A 20,540-nucleotide genomic window follows, 5' to 3' on the forward strand; every position below is an offset into this window, starting at 1 on the left:
TATGATTTAGCAGATATGCTAAGATATGAATTTTTGTCTATACACTATTCATGCAATCAATGCAGCAAGACGTGTCTTAGACTAAAAATGATAAGCAATTAATTTCCTGAGGATGATAAGTAGTTAATTTTCGACACAAAATGATAAGCAAAACTTTTGACATGCAGACACGGTCGAAGTCCAGACTCACTAATGCATCTTACGACTTATCAGTTAGACACACTAATGCAGACCTGGTTCGCTAAGACCACCGCTCTGATACCAACTGAAAGGACTCGTTCATATACATTATAAACGATTCACAATAGTTGATTACATTGCGAGGTATTTGACCTCTATATGATACATTTTACAAACATTGCATTCGTTTTTAAAAGACAAACTTTATTTACATCGAAAATTGACAGGCATGCATACCATTTCATAATATCCACTATCCAACTATAAATTTATTTAATAATAATCTTTGATGAACTCAATGACTCGAATGCAACGTTCTTCGAAATATGCTATGAAAGACTTCAAGTAATATCTTTAAAATGAGCAAATGCACAGCGGAAGATTTCTTTAACACCTGAGAATAAACATGCTTTAAAGTGTCAACCAAAAGGTTGGTGAGTTCATTAGTTTATCATAATCATTTATTTCCATCATTTTAATAGACCACAAGAATTTCATTTCCAGTTCTCATAAATATACGTCCCATGCATAGAGACAAAAATAATCATTCATATGGTGAACACCTGGTAACCGACATTAACTAGATACATATAAGAATATCCCCTATCATTCCGGGATCCTCCTTCAAACATGATATAAATTTCGAAGTACTAAAGCATCCGGTACTTTGGATGGGGTTTGTTAGGCCCAATAGCTCTATCTTTAGGATTCGCGTCAATTAGGGTGTCTGTTCCCTAATTCTTAGATTACCAGACTTTAATAAAAAGGGGCATATTCGATTTCGATAATTCAACCATAGAATGTAGTTTCAATTACTTGTGTCTATTTCGTCAAACATTTATAAAAGCGCATGTATTCTCAGTCCCAAAAATATAAAGGGGAAAAAGGCAAATGAAACTCACCATACTGTATTTCGTAGTAAAAATACATATAACGTCATTGAACAAGTGCAAGGTTGGCCTCGGATTCACGAACCTAAATTAATTATATATATTTATGTGTTGGTCAATATTTGTCTAACAAATTAGGTCAAATCATAGTGTACCACAATCCTAATGCTCGAGACTAATATGCAAAAGTCAACAAAAGTAAATTTGACTCAAAATAATTTCCAAAAATCTATACATAATTAATATATAGTTTAAATATCGTCGTTTTATATTTTTAAATATTTTTAAAAGATTTATTAGAGTAAATAATATAATTTATTTATTAATAAATAAAATTTTATATTAAATTTATATAATAAAATATACTTTTATATATATTAATTAATAAAATTTATAGGGTTCATTTAATATCATAAAGATAATATGATAGGTATTATTAAAGTAAGTTATTACACGTAGTAAAATATGTTTGTATCACATATTTATTTGATAAAATAATATCTATACTGATAGTAAGTAAAAGTTGTATTATTTTGTAATAATAATTATTATTATAAAAATATCAATATTTATAATTACTAAGATGACATTATGATAAAACGATAATTCTAATTATGATAACTTTAATATTTACGATAATTTTTAATATTATCTTTAAAATAATAATTCTATTTAAATTTAAAATAATAATAATAATGATATTTTATAGTAACAATGACATTTCTATTAAAATGATAATTTTTGTTAAAATGATAGTTTTAATACTAACGATACTTTTAATAATAATAGTAATGATAAAAATAATAAGAACGATAATTTTATCTAAATCAATATCTTATAATATTTTAATTTCATCATGATACTCTTACTCATTATTTCCTAATCGTTTCGTTTAATAGCTTTTAAATCATCTTTTATATCGTGTCCATAATAATGATAATAATAGTAATCAAAATAATTAGGTGTTACAAATATTTGTTTTAATTACACTAATATTAATAATGATAGTTACTATAACATTATTAACGATAATACTAATAATTATCTTAATGATAATATAGTAATAATAATAATAACAATAACAATAACCATTTTTAAATAATGATATATATATTAATAATGATAATAATAATAATAATAATAATAATACTAATAATAACTTTAACGATAATAACGATAGTAATAAATAAAAAAAAATAACAATTTTTAATGATAAATCTCTTTTATTGATAAAGATAATAATAATGATAATAATAAGATAAAACTAGAACGACGATAAAAACGACGATAATAATAATCATTTTTAATAAAAATATCGAAAATTCAATTGATTATAACTTCTAATCCGTTCATCGAAACCATTCGATATCTAAAGAAAAAGTTCTTAATTTTTCGCTAGCTTTCCAAGGACATGCATATCTTATACCTTATCTCAACTGCAAGTGTAACTAATTCAAGATTCAACCTAACCTGTCTAAGGGCAATATCAAAAGTACAAGCATGCATAATCCTAAATACTCGAGCACTAGTCAGGGATACACTATTAGTATGTAAAAGTTAAATTATGAGTACTCACGTATCAATATCGAGATTCAATATTGCAGGAAAGGTACGTAGACGCAACGGAAATGATAAACACTATATTGACCTCACGAGCATACCCATGAACCATATTCAATCACCTCCATAGCTATAACCCATAATTTCCTTAATCCTATCCAACTCGAAAAACAATTTCGAAATCACTCGGACAGCACTCCGTCGTAATATTTTATGTATACTAATAATATCTTGAAATAATACGGAGTAAATATATATATGTAAATCGATTGAGAGAGTTTAGAGAAAAATATTTTCAAGTTTCTATGAAATAATGAAACCTATTGAATTCTATTTATAATAGATTTTTGAATTATTAAAGTGAATTATTAAAGTATGAATTATTAAAGTGAATTATTAAAGTATGAATTATTAAAGTGAATTATTAAAGTATGAATTATTAAAGTGAATTATTAAAGTACGAATTATTAAAGTAAATTATTAAAGTATGAATTATTAAAGTGAATTATTAAAGTTAAAGTAAAGTAAAAATAAAGTAAGGGTAACGTTTAAGTATAGTAAAAGTATAAAACTATGTACGTATAATACGCGTATAAATATATATAATATTAATTTAAATCGTTATATATATTTAATAAAATAAAATATAAATATCGTTATCTTTATCATACTAGTTAAGTAATGAGTTGTCAAAAGTGGTTCTAGATATTTATAAAAGTTATATACGTTTTAATAATAAAGTTCTTTTTAAACTGAAAACGTTTTTGTACGTTTGCAACTAAATAGATCAATCGAGTCGTTATGAGATTTAATCTTCCACTATCCTTTGTCTAGTTCTCAATGAATGACAATTTGTTCTTATTTATAAATCACTTTATCATTTTCCGAATATTGTTAAAATGGAAAGATTTCTCAAATCAACGTGGGCCTTTCAACAGAGACTTGTAATCATAATTCAATATATCTGATAATTCAATCATTTGATCTTATCTTCTAATTCTATTGATAAACATTTTGAAACAGATACAATCATATAAAGTATTTAATCTAATATTTTGTTTACGTTTCAAGTTATAATATATATACACGTATACATATATAATCATATTTGTTTAATGGTTCGTGAATTGTTGGAACTTGGTCGAGGTTGAATGAATGTATGAACATAGTTTAAAATTCTTGAAATTTAACTTAACAAATATTGCTTATCGTGTCGGAAACATATAAAGATTAAAGTTTAAATTTGGTTGGAAATTTCCGGGTTGTCACAAGTGGTCCATTCCAATTTGGGTGTTGGGGCGAAGTAAAGGTGTTGGGTGCGCGCAGTACGGTAGTTGTGGTAGTGGAAACCACGCTATGGTTATGCAAGGGACTTGTAGGGATTTCCAAGGTTACCTGAGGTTGTGAGGTGTTAGTAGTTGCTGTATGATGTGCTGCGGTTTGGACATGGAGATTTGCGACGATGGTTGACATGGGATTTTGGCGTGGTGGCTCTTCCATTTCTCTTTCCTCGTCGTATTCTTCGCTCTCGTACGTCAGTGTCATCCCTGTCATCCTTAGGTTCTTCATAACCGTTCTGATGTGGTCATAGTTGTCTAAGATGAATGTTTTGTCTATAAGTGGTGGTGGTTCTACTGATTGTGAACCCTGGAAGTTGGTGGAGGTGAACGCAGTAGGCGTAGGTGGTGATTGTGTAAGTGTTCCTACCGTTGTAAATTCCACTTGCGATTGATTTGAGGTTAACGTTTCCCTGGGTGGTGTAAACCCAGGCGGTGTGTGACTGGAGTTGGTCATGGCGCCGATTTTGTACTTTTTCAAACAGAGTATATATTTTAAGTCCCACCGGGTGTGCCAATTGTTTGTACAATTCTTGGCGAACCTTATCGAAGAGATAGGTATACCAACGTTAGGTCAAGGAGATGGTTATATATGGGTGAATTGGGGGTAAGTCTCTCTGTTGGTGATTCCCCGAAGGTAGCGAGTGTGTGAACTTCTTTACGCCACCGAAAGAGAGTTGGTGTTGTGTAGGTATGACATCCGATTGATGGATTGAATGAATACATGTCTCATTTAGTGTTTCTATTTGTAGGAGAGTTTTCTCTTCCTTTGAGGTTGCTAGTGCCCAATACAATTTGGAAGGATTAGTTGAATTTTCCTTTTCGGCTCCTTACAAAGAGAAAACTTCATTGTCTTCTTTCTATCTTTGTTCAGTTGACCCGCCGGTCTAATACGAGGATACTGTAGTTGACTTTTATTCGTTCGAGGTTCGGTGCGTGATACTCGAGGCCACCGCTTTGTTGTGGGTTGGCTCCGCATATTTCCTTCGTTTTTTTCTTCGTATATCTTTTCTTCGTGTACGATGGGGTACACTATCATATATGCTCGATGAACTCGTTTAATTATTATACGAGTTTTCGGTTGAATCAAGTTTAATATTAACCTTTTTATATTCGGCTCGTGAAACTAATCGAATAATATTTTTTATTCGAACTCGACTTGAGTTTGAATTCGTTAAAGTTCGAATTCAAAATAAACGAGCTCGAACTCGAATAGCTCGTTAAAAGCTCGATTCATTAACAGCCCTATATGTGAGAGATGTAGTTTATTATTTCTAAAAATAGTTAGAAAACTTCGACTACCATAAAAAAAATTGTTGGAGCTAATCGGTTAATTGTGTCCCATATCGGAAAGTGAAACAAACAAATGTGTATATGTAAGCTTATGAGAACCTCCTTTTATCACCAATTGGTTTTAGACTAATGTAGAACTCATGAGCTTATATGTTGTACATATTGGTGGACTTGAAATCGATCCTACAAATGGTATCCAAACCTGGTTATAGCCCAGACGTGTGGACGGTGCAGAATGGTAGCGGAGGTTCAAACCAAGATGACTGTGGACGTGGTCGAGGGTCTGGGTGAGTCGATATGGTATTGAACGTGTCTGTGGGAGTACCGTGGAATTAACCGATTAAGAGGATGATTGTTTGATGTGGTACCAAAATATGACTTGGACCCGGGTTGACGAATCAAAGTCGATTTGGCGCACAAGCAACAAAGAAGATTTACAATAGTTATTATTATTATTATTATTATTATTATTATTATTATTATTAGTTAATTATTATTTAGATACCGAGTAATATTTAGATAAGTTTAGGTATTTATAATATTAATAGATAATATTGAGTCTAATTTTGTTTCTTTAGGAATAAGAATAGGAGTCCTAGTCATCTTATGATTTCTGTCAATATATATATATATATAGCCTCATATGTAATACGAAGACCTATCTTGTTTTAAATTAATTTAAAGCTAGCCATATTACGTATCAGTAGATACACGTTTATTAATTAAGACTCGTTTGAGTTTTAATTGTTGTTGTGAAGAGCGTTTGTCTTCCAACGGATCCTTTGATCCTCATCAATTGGTATTGAGAGGAATCGATCCAATCTATCATATTTCCAATTAGTTAGGTTACTCCCACGTTTGGATTTTTGATAATCTATCCACCATATCTTAATTCTGATTAGTTAGGTGTCTCCCACGTTTGAATTTTGATATCTATCTCAAAAAAAAATACTTTACTCTTCATCCGAAGGTACTGTTCATCCGTCAGATTACTGTTCATCCGGAAAAAAAACACGATTTTTTTTCTTCTTTTCTTGTTTCAATGGCTGATAAAAGTAATCAAAATCATGATCTCGCTATCGCCCTCAAAAGACTCAAGAACACGCTAGATATAGTTAACAAATCCAACGCGCGTGCGAAACAACGATGGATTGAAGAAGAAAACCGAAGAGCTACTTATGGTGTACAACATTGTATCAAGTCACAACAATATTATCAATATGAACTACCACAATACCACCAACGCCCCGTCTACTATCAACCACAACCCTACCATCAAACCTACTATCAACCACAACCCTACCGTCAACCCTACCATCAACCACAACTCTACGAGCATAGTCAACCTGTTAAGGAGAATCTCGATACGGAAGAGTTCTTTGATTCGATGAAAAGTTTAATAGCGAGGATGAAGAAATCAGAATCAGATCGTATGGAGAAGCGTAGTAAAATAGCTGAAGAGAGTCTGTTTGAAGCAGAAAATGTGTCCTCAAATCCAAAAAAAAAAAATTATTTTAGAGGGGATGCAGAATGATATAATTGTTAGTGTTGAAGAAGGTAAAGAATCTGCAACGCAAGATTCTGGGTTGTTAGGATCTGGTTTAAAAGAGGGGGGGATTTAACACTATCTAAAGTAGTCGCGGGTTCTGAAAGCATCCTTGATAAAGATGAAGCTGTAATCGTATCTAAAGATGGCGAAGACAAGAAAATATCTTTTGCTTTTTTGAATAATTCCATATATGCAATTAAGAGGATTAGTAAAGGAGATTTGTTCGTGTTTACACCGGGTATTGAGAACTCGAGGTCTAGTTCTTTTCAAGAATGGGAAAAGGGTCAAATGGTTTTAGTCTTTTAAAGCATAAGAATTTTACAAGAGGGCATCACAAATTTATTTGGAATGACATCGATGAATTTGTCATTGATTGGTTTGTCTTTGATCCGGGTATATCATCTTATTCGAGTTGGAACTCAAGGGCGAGTTCTTTTCAGGTGGGAAAGACTGATGTGGTACCAAAATATGACTTGGACCCGGGTTGACGAATCAAAGTCGATTTGGCGCACAAGCAACAAAGAAGATTCACAATAGTTATTATTATTATTATTATTATTATTGTTATTATTATTATCATCTATCAATAACCATTTCCATAAAAATTTAAATAAACTCCACCAAAATGTTCAACGGGTCATATCCTCTCGCTCGCAACGAGTTAAATTTTTCCGACACCATCGTTAAACTCGAAATAATTTTAGGAACACAATGTCATTAACTATATGCAAAACGAGCGCTTTTTAAAAAAGCTAAATATTTGGGGTACTTTTCATACACGTTGATTTTGCGTTAAATTTTTAAAAGTCGACAATTCCATAGCGAAACGCGGAGATGCAGATATATTGTTAATTTAAAATAACATTTAAATCTTTCAAGGGTTATACCTTTTAGTTCGAACCGAGTTGCAATTCAACGACATCATCGTTAGCCACGAAATAATTTTTCAAATTAAACGCAATAAATACATTGAAAACCGAACCCCGGCGCGAAGCGAGGGTCAGAAAACTAGTTAAGACTCGTTTGAGTTTTAATTGTTGTTGCGAAGAGCGTTTGTCTTCCAACGGATCCTTTGATCCTCATCATTGTTGGAGCTAATTGGTTCATTGTGTCCCACATCAGAAAGTGAAACAAACAAATGTGCATTTATAAGCTTATGGGAACCTCCCTTTATCACCAATTGATTTTAGAGTAATGTGAAAATCATAAGCTTATATGTTGTACATATTGGTGGACCTGAAATCGATCCTACAAAAAATATTTTTCAAACTTATTAGTTATAAATCTTAGAGAATCTCAAAAATCTAATTTGAAAAAGTTAAGTTTGTAAGTTATAAAAGAATGTTAAATTTTCCGTCCCATATTAATAGTCTTTTTTGATTTTGGAGATGTTTTCGTTACAACTTTGATTTTAAAATATTTTTGTTCTTATTATATATTATTCGATAAAATTTATATCAATAGATTGATTTTTAAATATAATTCTACCGGTATAACGTTCATTAAGTAATATACAATACACTTAAAAATATATTTTAAAGTCAAAGTTGAAAAGAAATTTATTTACAAAACATGACTATTAATATGGAACGGTATATGGTATATGTTATGTCTTAAAATAAAAACAGCCCGTTTATTTTGTAAAAAAGTCAAAGGGATCAGCAGGCCAGAAGTAGATTTAGATTTTATTTATAAAAAAGGAAAACAATGAAAGTAAACGGCTAACCATGCAATTCCATGCTAATTCACTCTACAAATACAACTTCTTGTATATATATAACCCATATATGTACCAAAGATGATATCTACAATCACATAGAACTCAAACATGGCGATACTAGAGAACACTCAAGAGCTCGAAAATGGCAATGGAGTGATGACAGGCTATGTAAACTTGATAGCGGACGAAGCAAAAATGGCAGACAATGATGAGGGATTGAAGGATAAAGAAACAGAGTCGATAGAGATGGTATTTAAAGACACAGTTATACCATCATGGAAAGAACAATTAACGTTTAGAGCGTTCGTAGTTAGTTTAGGATTGGGCGTGATGTTTAGTTTCATAGTAATGAAACTCTCTCTCACAACCGGTATCATTCCATCAATGAATGTGGCTGCGGGTTTGTTAAGTTTTTTCTTCGTTAAGACATGGACCAAGATGTTAGATCAATGTGGGTTATTGAAACGTCCGTTTACTAGGCAGGAGAATACTGTTATTCAGACGTGTGTTGGTGCAGCTTCAGGAATCGCGTTTAGTGGTATGATGTTATTCCTGTCATTAGATCACTACTAGTACTTAAGTATACTCGATCATAGTCGTTTGTAGTGTTAGTTTAATATATATAACCCGTGTCACATCCCTTAGCTTAAAGTGGTGACTAACTAATATCTCCTACCATGTGGAGATACTCAGTTAGTCTACTACTTTAACTTGTGAGGGGCAATTGTCTCTCGGGTTGGGACGGGTACGCAGGTTGTGCATCTCTTGGCCGATTTAAATGTCGTTTTGTTTTCAGATCAAAATTGAGCTGTTACAAAACACGAAATATAAGTTTCATACAACGAACAACATTAATGAAACAAATACACAAGTATATAAATTTATGCTTTTTCCATTCCATTTCTGGTTATATCTTTATGCTTTTTCCATTTCTGGTTATATTACATTCCTTATGCTGCAAGTTCTTTCAAATTATTCGAAGTAAAGAAGAAAAAAAAAGATAAATAATGAAAATCACTAATAACTTCTATTTTCCATGAAGTTTTATACTAACAATTTGAGGTTGTCGAAAAATTTGGCAGGAGGTTTTGGGAGTTACCTATTGGGAATGAGCGATGTCGTTGCGGAAAATTCATCGGATGCTGACTCACCTTACAGAAGTATTAGTACCAAGAACCCGAGCTTAGGCTGGATGATTGGTTTTCTCTTCATCGTTAGTTTCATTGGCCTTTGCTCTCTTGTTCCTCTTCGAAAGGTTAGTAATAATCCAACCATTAATCACATTTTTAACGCTTAATATGACTAATTGTGTATTTCTTTTTAACCAAAAACACACATGCTGCTAGGCCAAAAAGGCTCTAACATATTCGGGACCATGATAAACTAAACAGTTTGTTATAGAATACACCACGGCCTTGTGGAATTAGCATGCAACTATATCCATCTTTACTAGTACAAGAAAAAATAATTATGAAAGGTAAGGCCCAAAGTGGAGCTAGTGGCGGTTAACTATAGAACCTTATATATTTTTAAAATTTATGATTTTTGTAGAAATTCTCAAACATCCAACCACTAGGCCACTCCTCGCGTGTCTATTTCCAAAATTTGGTCAAATTCGACAAGAAAACAACTAATAGTCTAAGAATGACTAACTAAAAGATTATTTATGACCCCACCGGTGTTAAATTTTTTTTTATGCAATTAATGTATTTTACAAATTGTATAGGACGTATACTAATAATTTAACTATAGGACCTCATATATTTTTAAAATTTATGGTTTTTTAGAGATAAACAACCACTACAATGTCTTTCAAATATAATTGGCTTTAAATTTTTTCTAGGAACCCCATAAGATTTTCGTCCTGATTTGCCACTGAGTTCTACTTAAATGATTCTTAACATCATACTCATAAAGTTTTCCGAAACAACAAAGAATAAAACAAGAGTAATAAACAAATTTTAATGAGTTTATGCAGATCATGATCATTGACTTCAAGCTAATATACCCCAGTGGGACTGCAACTGCTCATCTCATTAACAGCTTTCATACCCCTCAGGGTGCCAAGCTTGCCAAGTATTCTACTTCTAAACCTCTTTCTAATTTCATTCGCTTGTGACATGTAATTGTTCTTACCAAATCTCAAAATAAAAAAATTATTACAGCTTTGTATCACTATAAATTATAGTGATGCAATTATGTAAAAAATTCTTTATTTTAAGATTTGGTAAACAACTACCTGTCAGATATTTCTTTAATATAGATACTTCTGTAAATGAGAACACAACCATCATTTAAAACTCAAATGAACATTGTGGATGCAACTCAATGAGTAAATATCTTAAGATGGTCCATAAAATGGCACGAGAATAGGGACAACTCCCTGTTTAGCAGTTTAATATCCGAATAAGTATTACCAATGCAGTTTTTCTTGCATTGTAAAAGTTCCAAATACATTTTCTAAGTTATTTGGGTGCATACTAGATCCATTCCTAATAGTAGTAATTAACATATGGGAATTGTTTATGAATTTTTCTTTTTGGACATCAGTTTGGGATTACCTAGGGGGACTTAACCACCCACCCGTTCATCTCCTGTAGTTGTATAACCCGCCCCCAACTACTGCCCCTGGAGGAAACTAAGAACCAATCCGAGGGTATGGCCGGTAAAACCCTCTCCACTAGAAATGGTCCCGAACGACCCGCTCTGATACCAATTGTTGGAAGCTTCGACGAGCCCAACACACCCACTATAGAGGATCTAGACTATACAAGACTCACTACACCAACACTTTGGCGTTGTTTAGCCTTTAATTTTATAAATCCTTAGTGCACAATGTACTTAGGCGACAGTGTCGACCATATATATTTAGGCGGTATAACCGACCATGTATTACTTAGGCGGCAGAGCCGACCATATAATAAGAACAACAAAAGTGCACTAAGAACTTAAACACAAACTAAGGCTTGATCGGGAAACTTAACAAAAACACTTATATTAAATTACAATTACAATATTATTTACAAGCTTTCTCTTCTCTACTTTCGCTAACTCACACTCTTCTTCTCTTCTTCACAACTCACTTCTTATTTCACTCTTACTCACAACTCTCACAACTTACTTCACACTCTACAAATGAAATCCTCACCCTTATTTATACTACTCCATGGAAGTTTCTAGAAACTAGATATTTCCATGGATATATATAAATATCTAGATATTTTTATACATATAAATATCTAGATATTTCTTACACACATAAATATCTAGATTTTTCTTTACATTTTAATATCTAGATATTTTTCATATACATATTAATATCTAGATATTTTACTCATATACATATACTAATTCCATATTATTCTAAATTTGCATTGTATTTTAACACCTGCTGCCCCAGCAATAAATGAAAGGCAACTTGGGTGGATGGGTGGATAACTTGTATGTATAACATGTTTATGAATTATGATGATATTTGCAGGAAACAAGTGAATGCATTAGGGAAGTTCTTTTCTTTCAGCTTTTTATGGAGTTTCTTTCAATGGTTCTTTGCTTCCGATGACAATGAATGTGGCTTTGCAAATTTCCCTACCTTTGGTCTCAAAGCAAAAGATAAAACGTACGTAATTACTCTTAGTACCTGTCTTACACTTACATTCATACTTAGTATGTATTACGCCGATATGATATCAATATATATATTTGAAAAGTTAATAAGACTTATGGTAAGAGGTGTGTTACCGCTTTTCATTCACGAATTTCTTGCACTAGCAGACTTTATTTATATATCAGTTTTCCTTTCCAATGACTATTTAAATTGTAATGCAAAATATGCAGGTTTTACTTTGATTTCTCAACTATGTATGTTGGGATAGGGATGATATGTCCATACATTATAAACGTGTCGTTGCTTCTTGGAGCAATCCTTTCATGGGGGATCATGTGGCCTATCATCGAGAACAAACGAGGCAGCTGGTACAGCAAGGATCTCAAACCCGGAAATTTTCATGGCCTCCAAGGTTACAAGGTATACATAAAAGTGTATCACTTCGTTCAAGATGTCATGAAAAAAATTAAAATCATGAACTTATTACGACCACTTTTCACCCTGATCAGTGTAGTCAAATTTTGCACTTTTTGTAGAAAAAATGGTTTTCTGACGTGATAGGTGTTAAATTTGATTGAGTGAAAAGGTTTTTGGGTGATGTGGTAAAATATGATTAGAAGTTGTGTGAAAATAAATAAATTAATTATATGTATATGATGTGGCGAATTTTAATTGGATAGAAACAAACTCACGCTGACCTTCTTTTTTGTCACCTTGGTGACCGACGCCAACCACTAACGCCACGTTAGTGGCTTAAGTTTTTCATTAAATTTTCCATGTCATCTAGCGTACGTATGCTCTTTGATGCGGGATTATGTCTGGCCCAAGTGTTTAAATTGCTATACGGTCTCACTTTCAAGTAATTGCAGGTTTTCACTGCTGTAGCGATCATCCTCGGCGATGGACTCTACAACTTCGTTAGAATACTCGGAAAAACTGGATTCACGTTGTATGGTCAAATAAAAAACAAAGAAGCACAAACTGTTCTTCCAGTGGTAGATGCAGACGGTTATACACCGGATGATACGGCACCTATATCCTTCGATGACCAACGTAGGACGCAAGTCTTTATGAAGGACCAGATCCCAACTTGGTTAGCTGTTGGAGGGTACGTGGGCATTGCTGCAATCGCCACAATTGTCCTCCCACATATCTTCAAGCCACTTGAATGGTATTATATTATTGTGATTTATATTATGGCTCCTGCATTAGCGTTTTGTAACGCATACGGGTGTGGTCTTACTGACTGGTCATTAGCATCAACTTACGGAAAGTTGGGTATTTTTGTAATTGGGGCATGGGCCGGTGCATCACAAGGTGGTGTTCTGGCCGGGCTTGCTGCTTGTGGGGTTATGATGAACATAGTATCAACAGCTGCAGACCTTATGCAGGATTTTAAAACTGGCTACTTGACTCTGGCTTCACCACGGTCCATGTTCGCGAGTCAAGTGATTGGGACCGCAATGGGTTGCGTCATTGCACCATGTGTGTTTTGGATATTTAAAAATGCATTCCCAGATATTGGTAAAGTAGGATCCGAATATCCAGCACCGTATGCTCTAGTGTACAGGAATCTGGCTAATCTGGGAGTTGAAGGCTTCGACGCACTTCCTAAGCATTGTTTATCACTTTGTTATGGGTTTTTTGCAGCGGCGATTCTTATAAATCTAACTCGGGACATTGCACCCAAAAAATACGCTCAGTTTATTCCGATTCCAATGGCAATGGCAATTCCCTTTTATATTGGTTCCTATTTTGCCATTGACATGTGCATTGGAAGTTTGATTCTTTTTGTATGGGAAAAGAAGAATAAAGCAGAGGCCACCACTTTTGGACCAGCGGTGGCATCTGGTTTGATTTGTGGAGAAGGGTTATGGTCCGTTCCTAAGGCTATACTAGCTTTGTTCAAGGTGGGGCCCCCAATTTGCATGAGGTTTTTGTCGAGAAGGGGGAATATAAAGCTTGATGGCTTCATAGCAACTCTAAGTCGTTAGTTTCTTTCAATGCATTGTATTTGATACTCGTGTTGATCAATATGTTGTGTGCTGTTCTCTTAGTATTTGAATTAATGTATGGTTATATTGAATATGTATGTAATTCTTTTTCTATTTCTATGTATTACATGGAGTATCAAAAAATATTTTAAGATATGTATGAAATGAGAAAAAGAAATAGTATTGCTATTCAGATTTCAAACTCCTACATCTATATAACATACAACTACGGTGAGATAAGAGTAATAATATAGAACTCCCCTCGCTTCGTAAATCGTAATATACAAACAACTTTATTTCCAATTATATTATATCTAATTTCTGGTGTCTTCGTGGATCGATATTAGTCCTCCTAGTTTGCAGCAGATAAAAGGTCGGTTTGTGACCCGTTGGCATCTTCAAGCAAGCTCCCAAATACATGCTACATTGAAATTATTGAAAAGCAAATTGAGTTTTTAATGCAATCCACCATGTGTTGTATTTAAGGCTCTAAATGAGATCTATAGAGCCACTAATCCACTATGTAACAGTTTATTTTAAACTCTCTGTTATTTGTTGGAAAAAAATACCGTTGAAAAGTGTGTTTTCACAAATATTTGGACACACTTTGATATGTGATGGAGTGTTATATATTAGTGATTAGTTAGTGGATTTGTAGCCTCTAACAAGGGATTTACAAAGAGTTAAAGCGTGTTTAAAACGGATTAAAAGTGAATGAGATATCGAATCTCAAAGTTGCTAGTTTGGTGTAAAATCTAGAAAGTTTTGCATTTGTCTCACATCAGAAGTGGGAGCAAACTTAAGGTTACAGTCTCCACTATATATGAAGGTCTTAGGCTTTGTACTTTGTAGAATAATACACCAAAAACTAAAAGCACAAGAACAATTAGTTTTTCCTCTTAGCCGCAACATGGTCTCCCATTCCGGTTATCTTTCGAGCAATAGTTCAAGTTTGGTGCTTCGGACGGGTGTACTCTGAAAATAGACGAAGAATTTGTTTAAGGGAATTGTGTCAAACCCAAGCCCGGTTCAACCATCAATTCGGTTAGATCGTTTGAACTTTTTGTTCTTATTTTGATTCGGTTAGATCGTTTGAACTTTTTGTTCTTATTTTGATTATTTATTATATTATATATGTTTATGATCTGATATTTAATTTGAGTAATATATTATGATTTTATTTAGTCGTTTCAGTTTCGTATATATTTTACATACAAACTTAAACAGATTCATTGTTCAAAACTATGAAATGCGGAAGATTAAAGACGTAGTTGAACGAAGATCATTCTCATTGAATTAGACATCGAACTACAAAAAACTTAATTTCAAAACTAACCTAGCATTAAGCTTATATACATGCTTAAGCTAATAACCTTCATTAACAGTTTTAACCTATTAACAGAATTAACCAAAGTTACACAATTGATCCCTCAACTATCATAATTTACATTTCGAGCATAAAGTTAATATATTCCATACCCCCCCCCCCCCTCCTCTCTCCAAGTTGGTGGTTAAGTTCCAGTGAGAACTTTTTTAGTGTGAGAACTCTAGGAACTCCAAAAACACTGAAATTCGAACAAAAAATGTGCACGGGCGAGCAAAAAAAAGAAATTCGAGCAAAAATTAAAAACATGGACGAACAAAAAATTCATAGTCGAGCAAAAAAAAAATATTTTTTTTTGTTCGAATTTCAAAATGTAGAACACATTTTTGTTCGAATATCAGCATTTTTGTTCGACTACCCGTGTGTTCTACATTTTTTTGTTCGACTATCAAAAATGTAGAACACGAAATTGTTCGCCCGCCTTTTTTTTTTGTTCGAATATCACTTTTTTGTTCGAATTGCTCTTTTTTTGTTCGCTCGTGTCCCATTTTTGCTCGAATTTCCCTTTTTGCTTGAACTTCAGTTTATTTTTGAGTTCTCAGAGTTCTCGCACAAAAAAAGTTCTCATTTGATCCCTCTACTATATATATATATATATATATATATATATATATATATATATATATATATATATATATATATATATATATATATATATATATATATATATATATATACTCCGTCCGTCCCATCTAAAGTGTTCACCTTACTATTTTGGGACGTTCCATTTGAAGTGTCCACTTTGTTTATTGACTAATCACAAGAGGTTATTCTGGAGAGAGAGAGCTTCTGATTAGTGGAGAATATAGTGGGATTTCCTAAAACTGTGTGCAAAAAGTAAGTGAACACTTGTAGTGGGACGGAGGAAGTATATATATATATATATATATATATATATATATATATATATATATATATATATATATATATATATATATATGTCTTCATCAATGTAACTATGCAAAAATGTATTATTTATGTCTAGTTGATGTGGCCATCCCTTTGCAATAGCTAGAACAATAACCACTCTGACAGTATCCAATTTAGCCACAGGTGAAAAGGTGTGTTTGTAATCTTCACCTTCTCTTGGATTAAATCCTTTAATTACCAATCTTGCTTTATACCTTTCAATAGATCCATCTGGATTGTACTTAATCTTGTACACCCATTTAGAAGGTATAGACTTAGAACCAACTAGAGTGTGATTAGTTCTCATTTGATTTTTCTAAAGAGTAACTATTTCTTTATCCATTGCAGCAACCCATTTTGAATCTTGAAATGCTTGAGTTTAATTTTTTGGTTCTTTAGTAGCCATCACATTTGATAAAAAAAAGCTACATAATCTGTACTCATAAAAGCAAAATCATGGTGTTTGAAAAGTGGATAAATAGGGGTAGTAGGAGTATGCACTGCAGAAGCTTTTGAACATGGTGTAAAGAAATCTTTTAACCAAGGTAGAGTGTTTGTTTGTCTGGTAGAACTTCTAAAAGGTGATTGTATGATCAGATTGGATGGGTGCAGGAATATCAGCAGATTGAACAGTAGTATTGGATTCAGTATTTGAAGAAATTGGAGGCTGATGATTGTGAATAGATGGTGTAGGAATAGGAATAGTATCATCAGTTGGAATAGACACAGAAGTAGATGGGAAAAAATTGGAGTAAATTGAGGTAGAACCACAATATTATCTTTAAATGGAAAGATGTGCTCTTGAAAGATAACATCCCTACCAGAAAACACTTGATGTGTTTCAAGATCAAACAATTTATATCCCTTTTAGCCAGGAGGATATATCCTATGAAAATACATTTAATAGCACTTTTGGCAAATTTGTCAATTTGGGGTTTAGTAATAGCTGCATAGACAACCAATTATCCTCAAGTTATCATATGAAGGTGGTTTACCATATAGAACTTCAAAAGGAAATTTCAAGGATATGTTTGGCAAGGGCATTTTGTTGATAAAGTAGGTGGCTAATGTTCATTACCATAATAAACATAACTATGAGGACTTGACTTTGTCAGGGAGAGTCTTGTGTGAAGCGTATTGTCGCCTATCCAAATGACATACGAGTTCAAAGACATCACCGTTTACTCAGAGCCAGTAGACTAAGTCCGTTTCATAAGCGAAGGTTCAAAGGGTGACACTTACCTATCGTATGCAAGATTCACCTATTTAAACTTGATTGGAATATTGTTGTTTCTGAAATTGATATCCATTCATGTGGGGGATTGTTGGAAATAAAAGTGTTGAAAATTATGTTTTCATCAATATTTGGACACACTTTAATATATGATGGGAGTGTTATATATTAGTGACTAGTTAGTGGGTTTTGTATCCTATAACGAGGGCTTTACAAAGAGCTAAAGCGTGTCCAAAACGGATTAAAGGTGAATGAGATATCGAATCTCAAAGTTGCTAGTTTGGTACAAAATTTAGAAAGTTTTTGCCTTTGTCCCACTTCGAAAGTGCGAGCAAACCTAAGGTTATAATCTCCACTATATATAAAGGCCTTAAGCTTTGTAGAAAGGTACACCAAAAACTAAAAGCACAAGCACAATTAGTTTTTACTCTTAGCCGCAAAATGGACTTCCCGTTCAGGTTATCTTTCGAGCGATAATTCAAGTCCTGCAGTACGCTGCTTCGGACCGGTGTACCCTAAGAACAAACTATGAATCTGTCTAAGGATATTGTGTCAAATACAAGCCCGGTTCAACCTTCAATTCGGTTAGATCGTTTTAATTTTCCGTTCTTATTTTGATTATTTATTATATATGTTTATGATTAGATTATTTTATTTAAGTAAACTGTTATGATTTTGTTTACTCTTTTCAGTTTCGTATATATTTAACATACATTATTGTTATGTAAAGTCGTTGTGTAGTGAAATTTTTTTTTTTTTTTTTAATGAAAGATGCTGAATTTCTGGACAAAAAATAGTAATATTTTTTGTAACAATATTATTAGTTGAGTACTGTCCTTGTGGTCTAGTGGGAGGTTTCAAGTTCGAGTCCTCTCCCTTAAACATTACAAGGTATTTACCTGGATTTATGGAGTGACCCAGGGAGGTTTTACCGACTCGTATTTCAGGATTTCGACCCGCTCCGTCTGCCCCTCGGAATAATTTAAGGATCGAGTTCCTGTAATGCGGTTCGGGTTTCTGCCCAAAAGCACGAGTGTGTGTGGAAAATGATTAGGTGTGTTCGTTGAAAATGATTAGGTGGGTTGGTCATTCTCCCATCATTGATTCCAAATATTTGCCTCTCAAAAAAAAAAAAAAAAATCATTAGTTTGAAGTTTATTATCCTAGTGGACAAAACTAGATAACATTCTTCTTTAATGTTTGGATAAAAATATCAATTAACTTTCTAAACAAAAAATAGTGTACATTCATTGGAATTATTAATTTTCTGAATAAAAATATCAATTTATCACAAATGAAAATATTCTTTGTAAAGAATATATCGTCTTGGGTAGAAACTAAAAAATGTTCTACTAATACATATTAAAATGTTTAACATCCATTTATAAATTATTATTTACATAGAATACACTATTATATGTAATACATACAATATATCTTTTTAGCAATATACTAATAGTCCCGCCAATCGATTTCATGTGAAGAATTTAAGAAAAAATATCATGATTGGTCCCTAATATTTGTATCAAAAATTAAGATGGGACTGAAAGTTTAAATTGATCATGGTTGGGCCCAAATTTTTAACTTTGTACACGTTTGGTCCCACGATTTAACAAACGTTAAATCATGATTAACTTTGACGATATACATATAACAAATGTTTCCCATTAGTTTTCTTATCTAGTATGTTACATTGAGCATCTAAAACCTTACACTATCCTCGATGATTTCGACATTATAAAGATCACCATTAAAGTACAAATTTACTATCACTAAAAACCAAATATAAATCTTATACAATAAAAATAAAATTGTACTTACATGTTTATTGTTTACATATGGTTCATACCCACATGATTACATATACTTATTGTACTTATGGCTTGTTATACTTGCATATTTAACACTTATATATTTTACTTATATATTTTATTACATTATATTGTTACATGCTATATTTATCTATACATATCGTATTGGAGTATAAATTATCTATGGTAAGGTTTGTATTTTATCTACTTTACTTGTATATATTTACTTCACATATCGGAATTCATGGTTCTTTCTAGCCGGAGGTCCTTAGGAAGCAGCATCTCTGCCCTCTAGTATAGGGAGGGACAACTTCTTCTACCCTGGGATTGATAGCTATCCGTGAGTGAAGGAATAACTTCCCTTTTACTTTAGAGTAGAGGAAGGACTGTCTACATCTAACCTCTCCCAAATGCCACTTTGATGGAATTGGTTGGGTATCGTTGTTGTTGAATAAAAATAAATTTATTCATACAACAATCATTGATGGTTTCACCACTTTTTTAGTTTGTTTTATTCCTTTTATACTGGTTAAAAAATATATATGTAACCCATACAACTATCGCCGGTCTCAAATTCGCCGTAATCATCACCGAAAAAGCATCGTTTTCATCAAATCTGATTGCTTTCATCATATTAATAACCGTAATCGGCAATAGAATTAAGTTGCGATCATTTGATACGAAACGACAAGACAATTAAAAATTAATGGTGGAATCGTAGGTTTTGAATCGGAATCTGTCATACGAAACTGTTAGGCACCAAATAATAGATGGGATTTGTATTTGGAATTAGAAGTATATATACCTAGTATTAGCCTATTAGGCATCGATATATTCCATATATAGATATTTGGTTATTATTAGAATAGTATATTGTTTAGAATTGTATTTATCTATATACTCTTTGTCACCAGGTAAGGGAGTGGAAGATGTGGGCTCAGTTTGGAGTTGGACCGAAGGAGTAGATGGAGTGAAAATAATATTAGTGGGTTGCAATGATGGCGCAACAGTAGTGGGCCGAAGGAATAGATGCGGGTCATCAGTAAAGGGAGAATAAGACGTTGGTGAGGAT

At 32.8% G+C, this 20,540-nt stretch overlaps 1 protein-coding gene across 1 annotated transcript; it reads left to right on the forward strand.

Moving 5' to 3' along the window:
- The first annotated feature begins 8,637 nt into the window (after window positions 1-8,637).
- Window positions 8,638-14,130, forward strand: LOC139860092 (probable metal-nicotianamine transporter YSL7). The gene is made up of 6 exons (XM_071848866.1): window positions 8,638-9,067; window positions 9,612-9,784; window positions 10,508-10,605; window positions 12,011-12,148; window positions 12,367-12,556; window positions 13,006-14,130. The coding sequence occupies exons 1-6, from the start codon at window positions 8,638-8,640 to the stop codon at window positions 14,128-14,130; spliced, it is 2,154 nt and encodes a 717-aa protein (XP_071704967.1).
- The last annotated feature ends 6,410 nt before the right edge of the window (window positions 14,131-20,540 follow it).

The sequence above is a fragment of the Rutidosis leptorrhynchoides genome, chromosome 7 (genome assembly GCF_046630445.1).
Source record: "Rutidosis leptorrhynchoides isolate AG116_Rl617_1_P2 chromosome 7, CSIRO_AGI_Rlap_v1, whole genome shotgun sequence".
NCBI lineage: Eukaryota > Viridiplantae > Streptophyta > Magnoliopsida > Asterales > Asteraceae > Rutidosis > Rutidosis leptorrhynchoides.

Coding starts and splice junctions, on each gene's coding strand:
- LOC139860092 (XM_071848866.1), top strand. CDS start 8,638: ATGGCGATACTAGAGAACACTCAAGAGCTCGAAAATGGCAATGGAGTG. Junction 9,068..9,611: donor TTCAGGAATCGCGTTTAGTG/GTATGATGTTAT, acceptor AAAATTTGGCAG/GAGGTTTTGGGAGTTACCTA. Junction 9,785..10,507: donor CTCTTGTTCCTCTTCGAAAG/GTTAGTAATAAT, acceptor GAGTTTATGCAG/ATCATGATCATTGACTTCAA.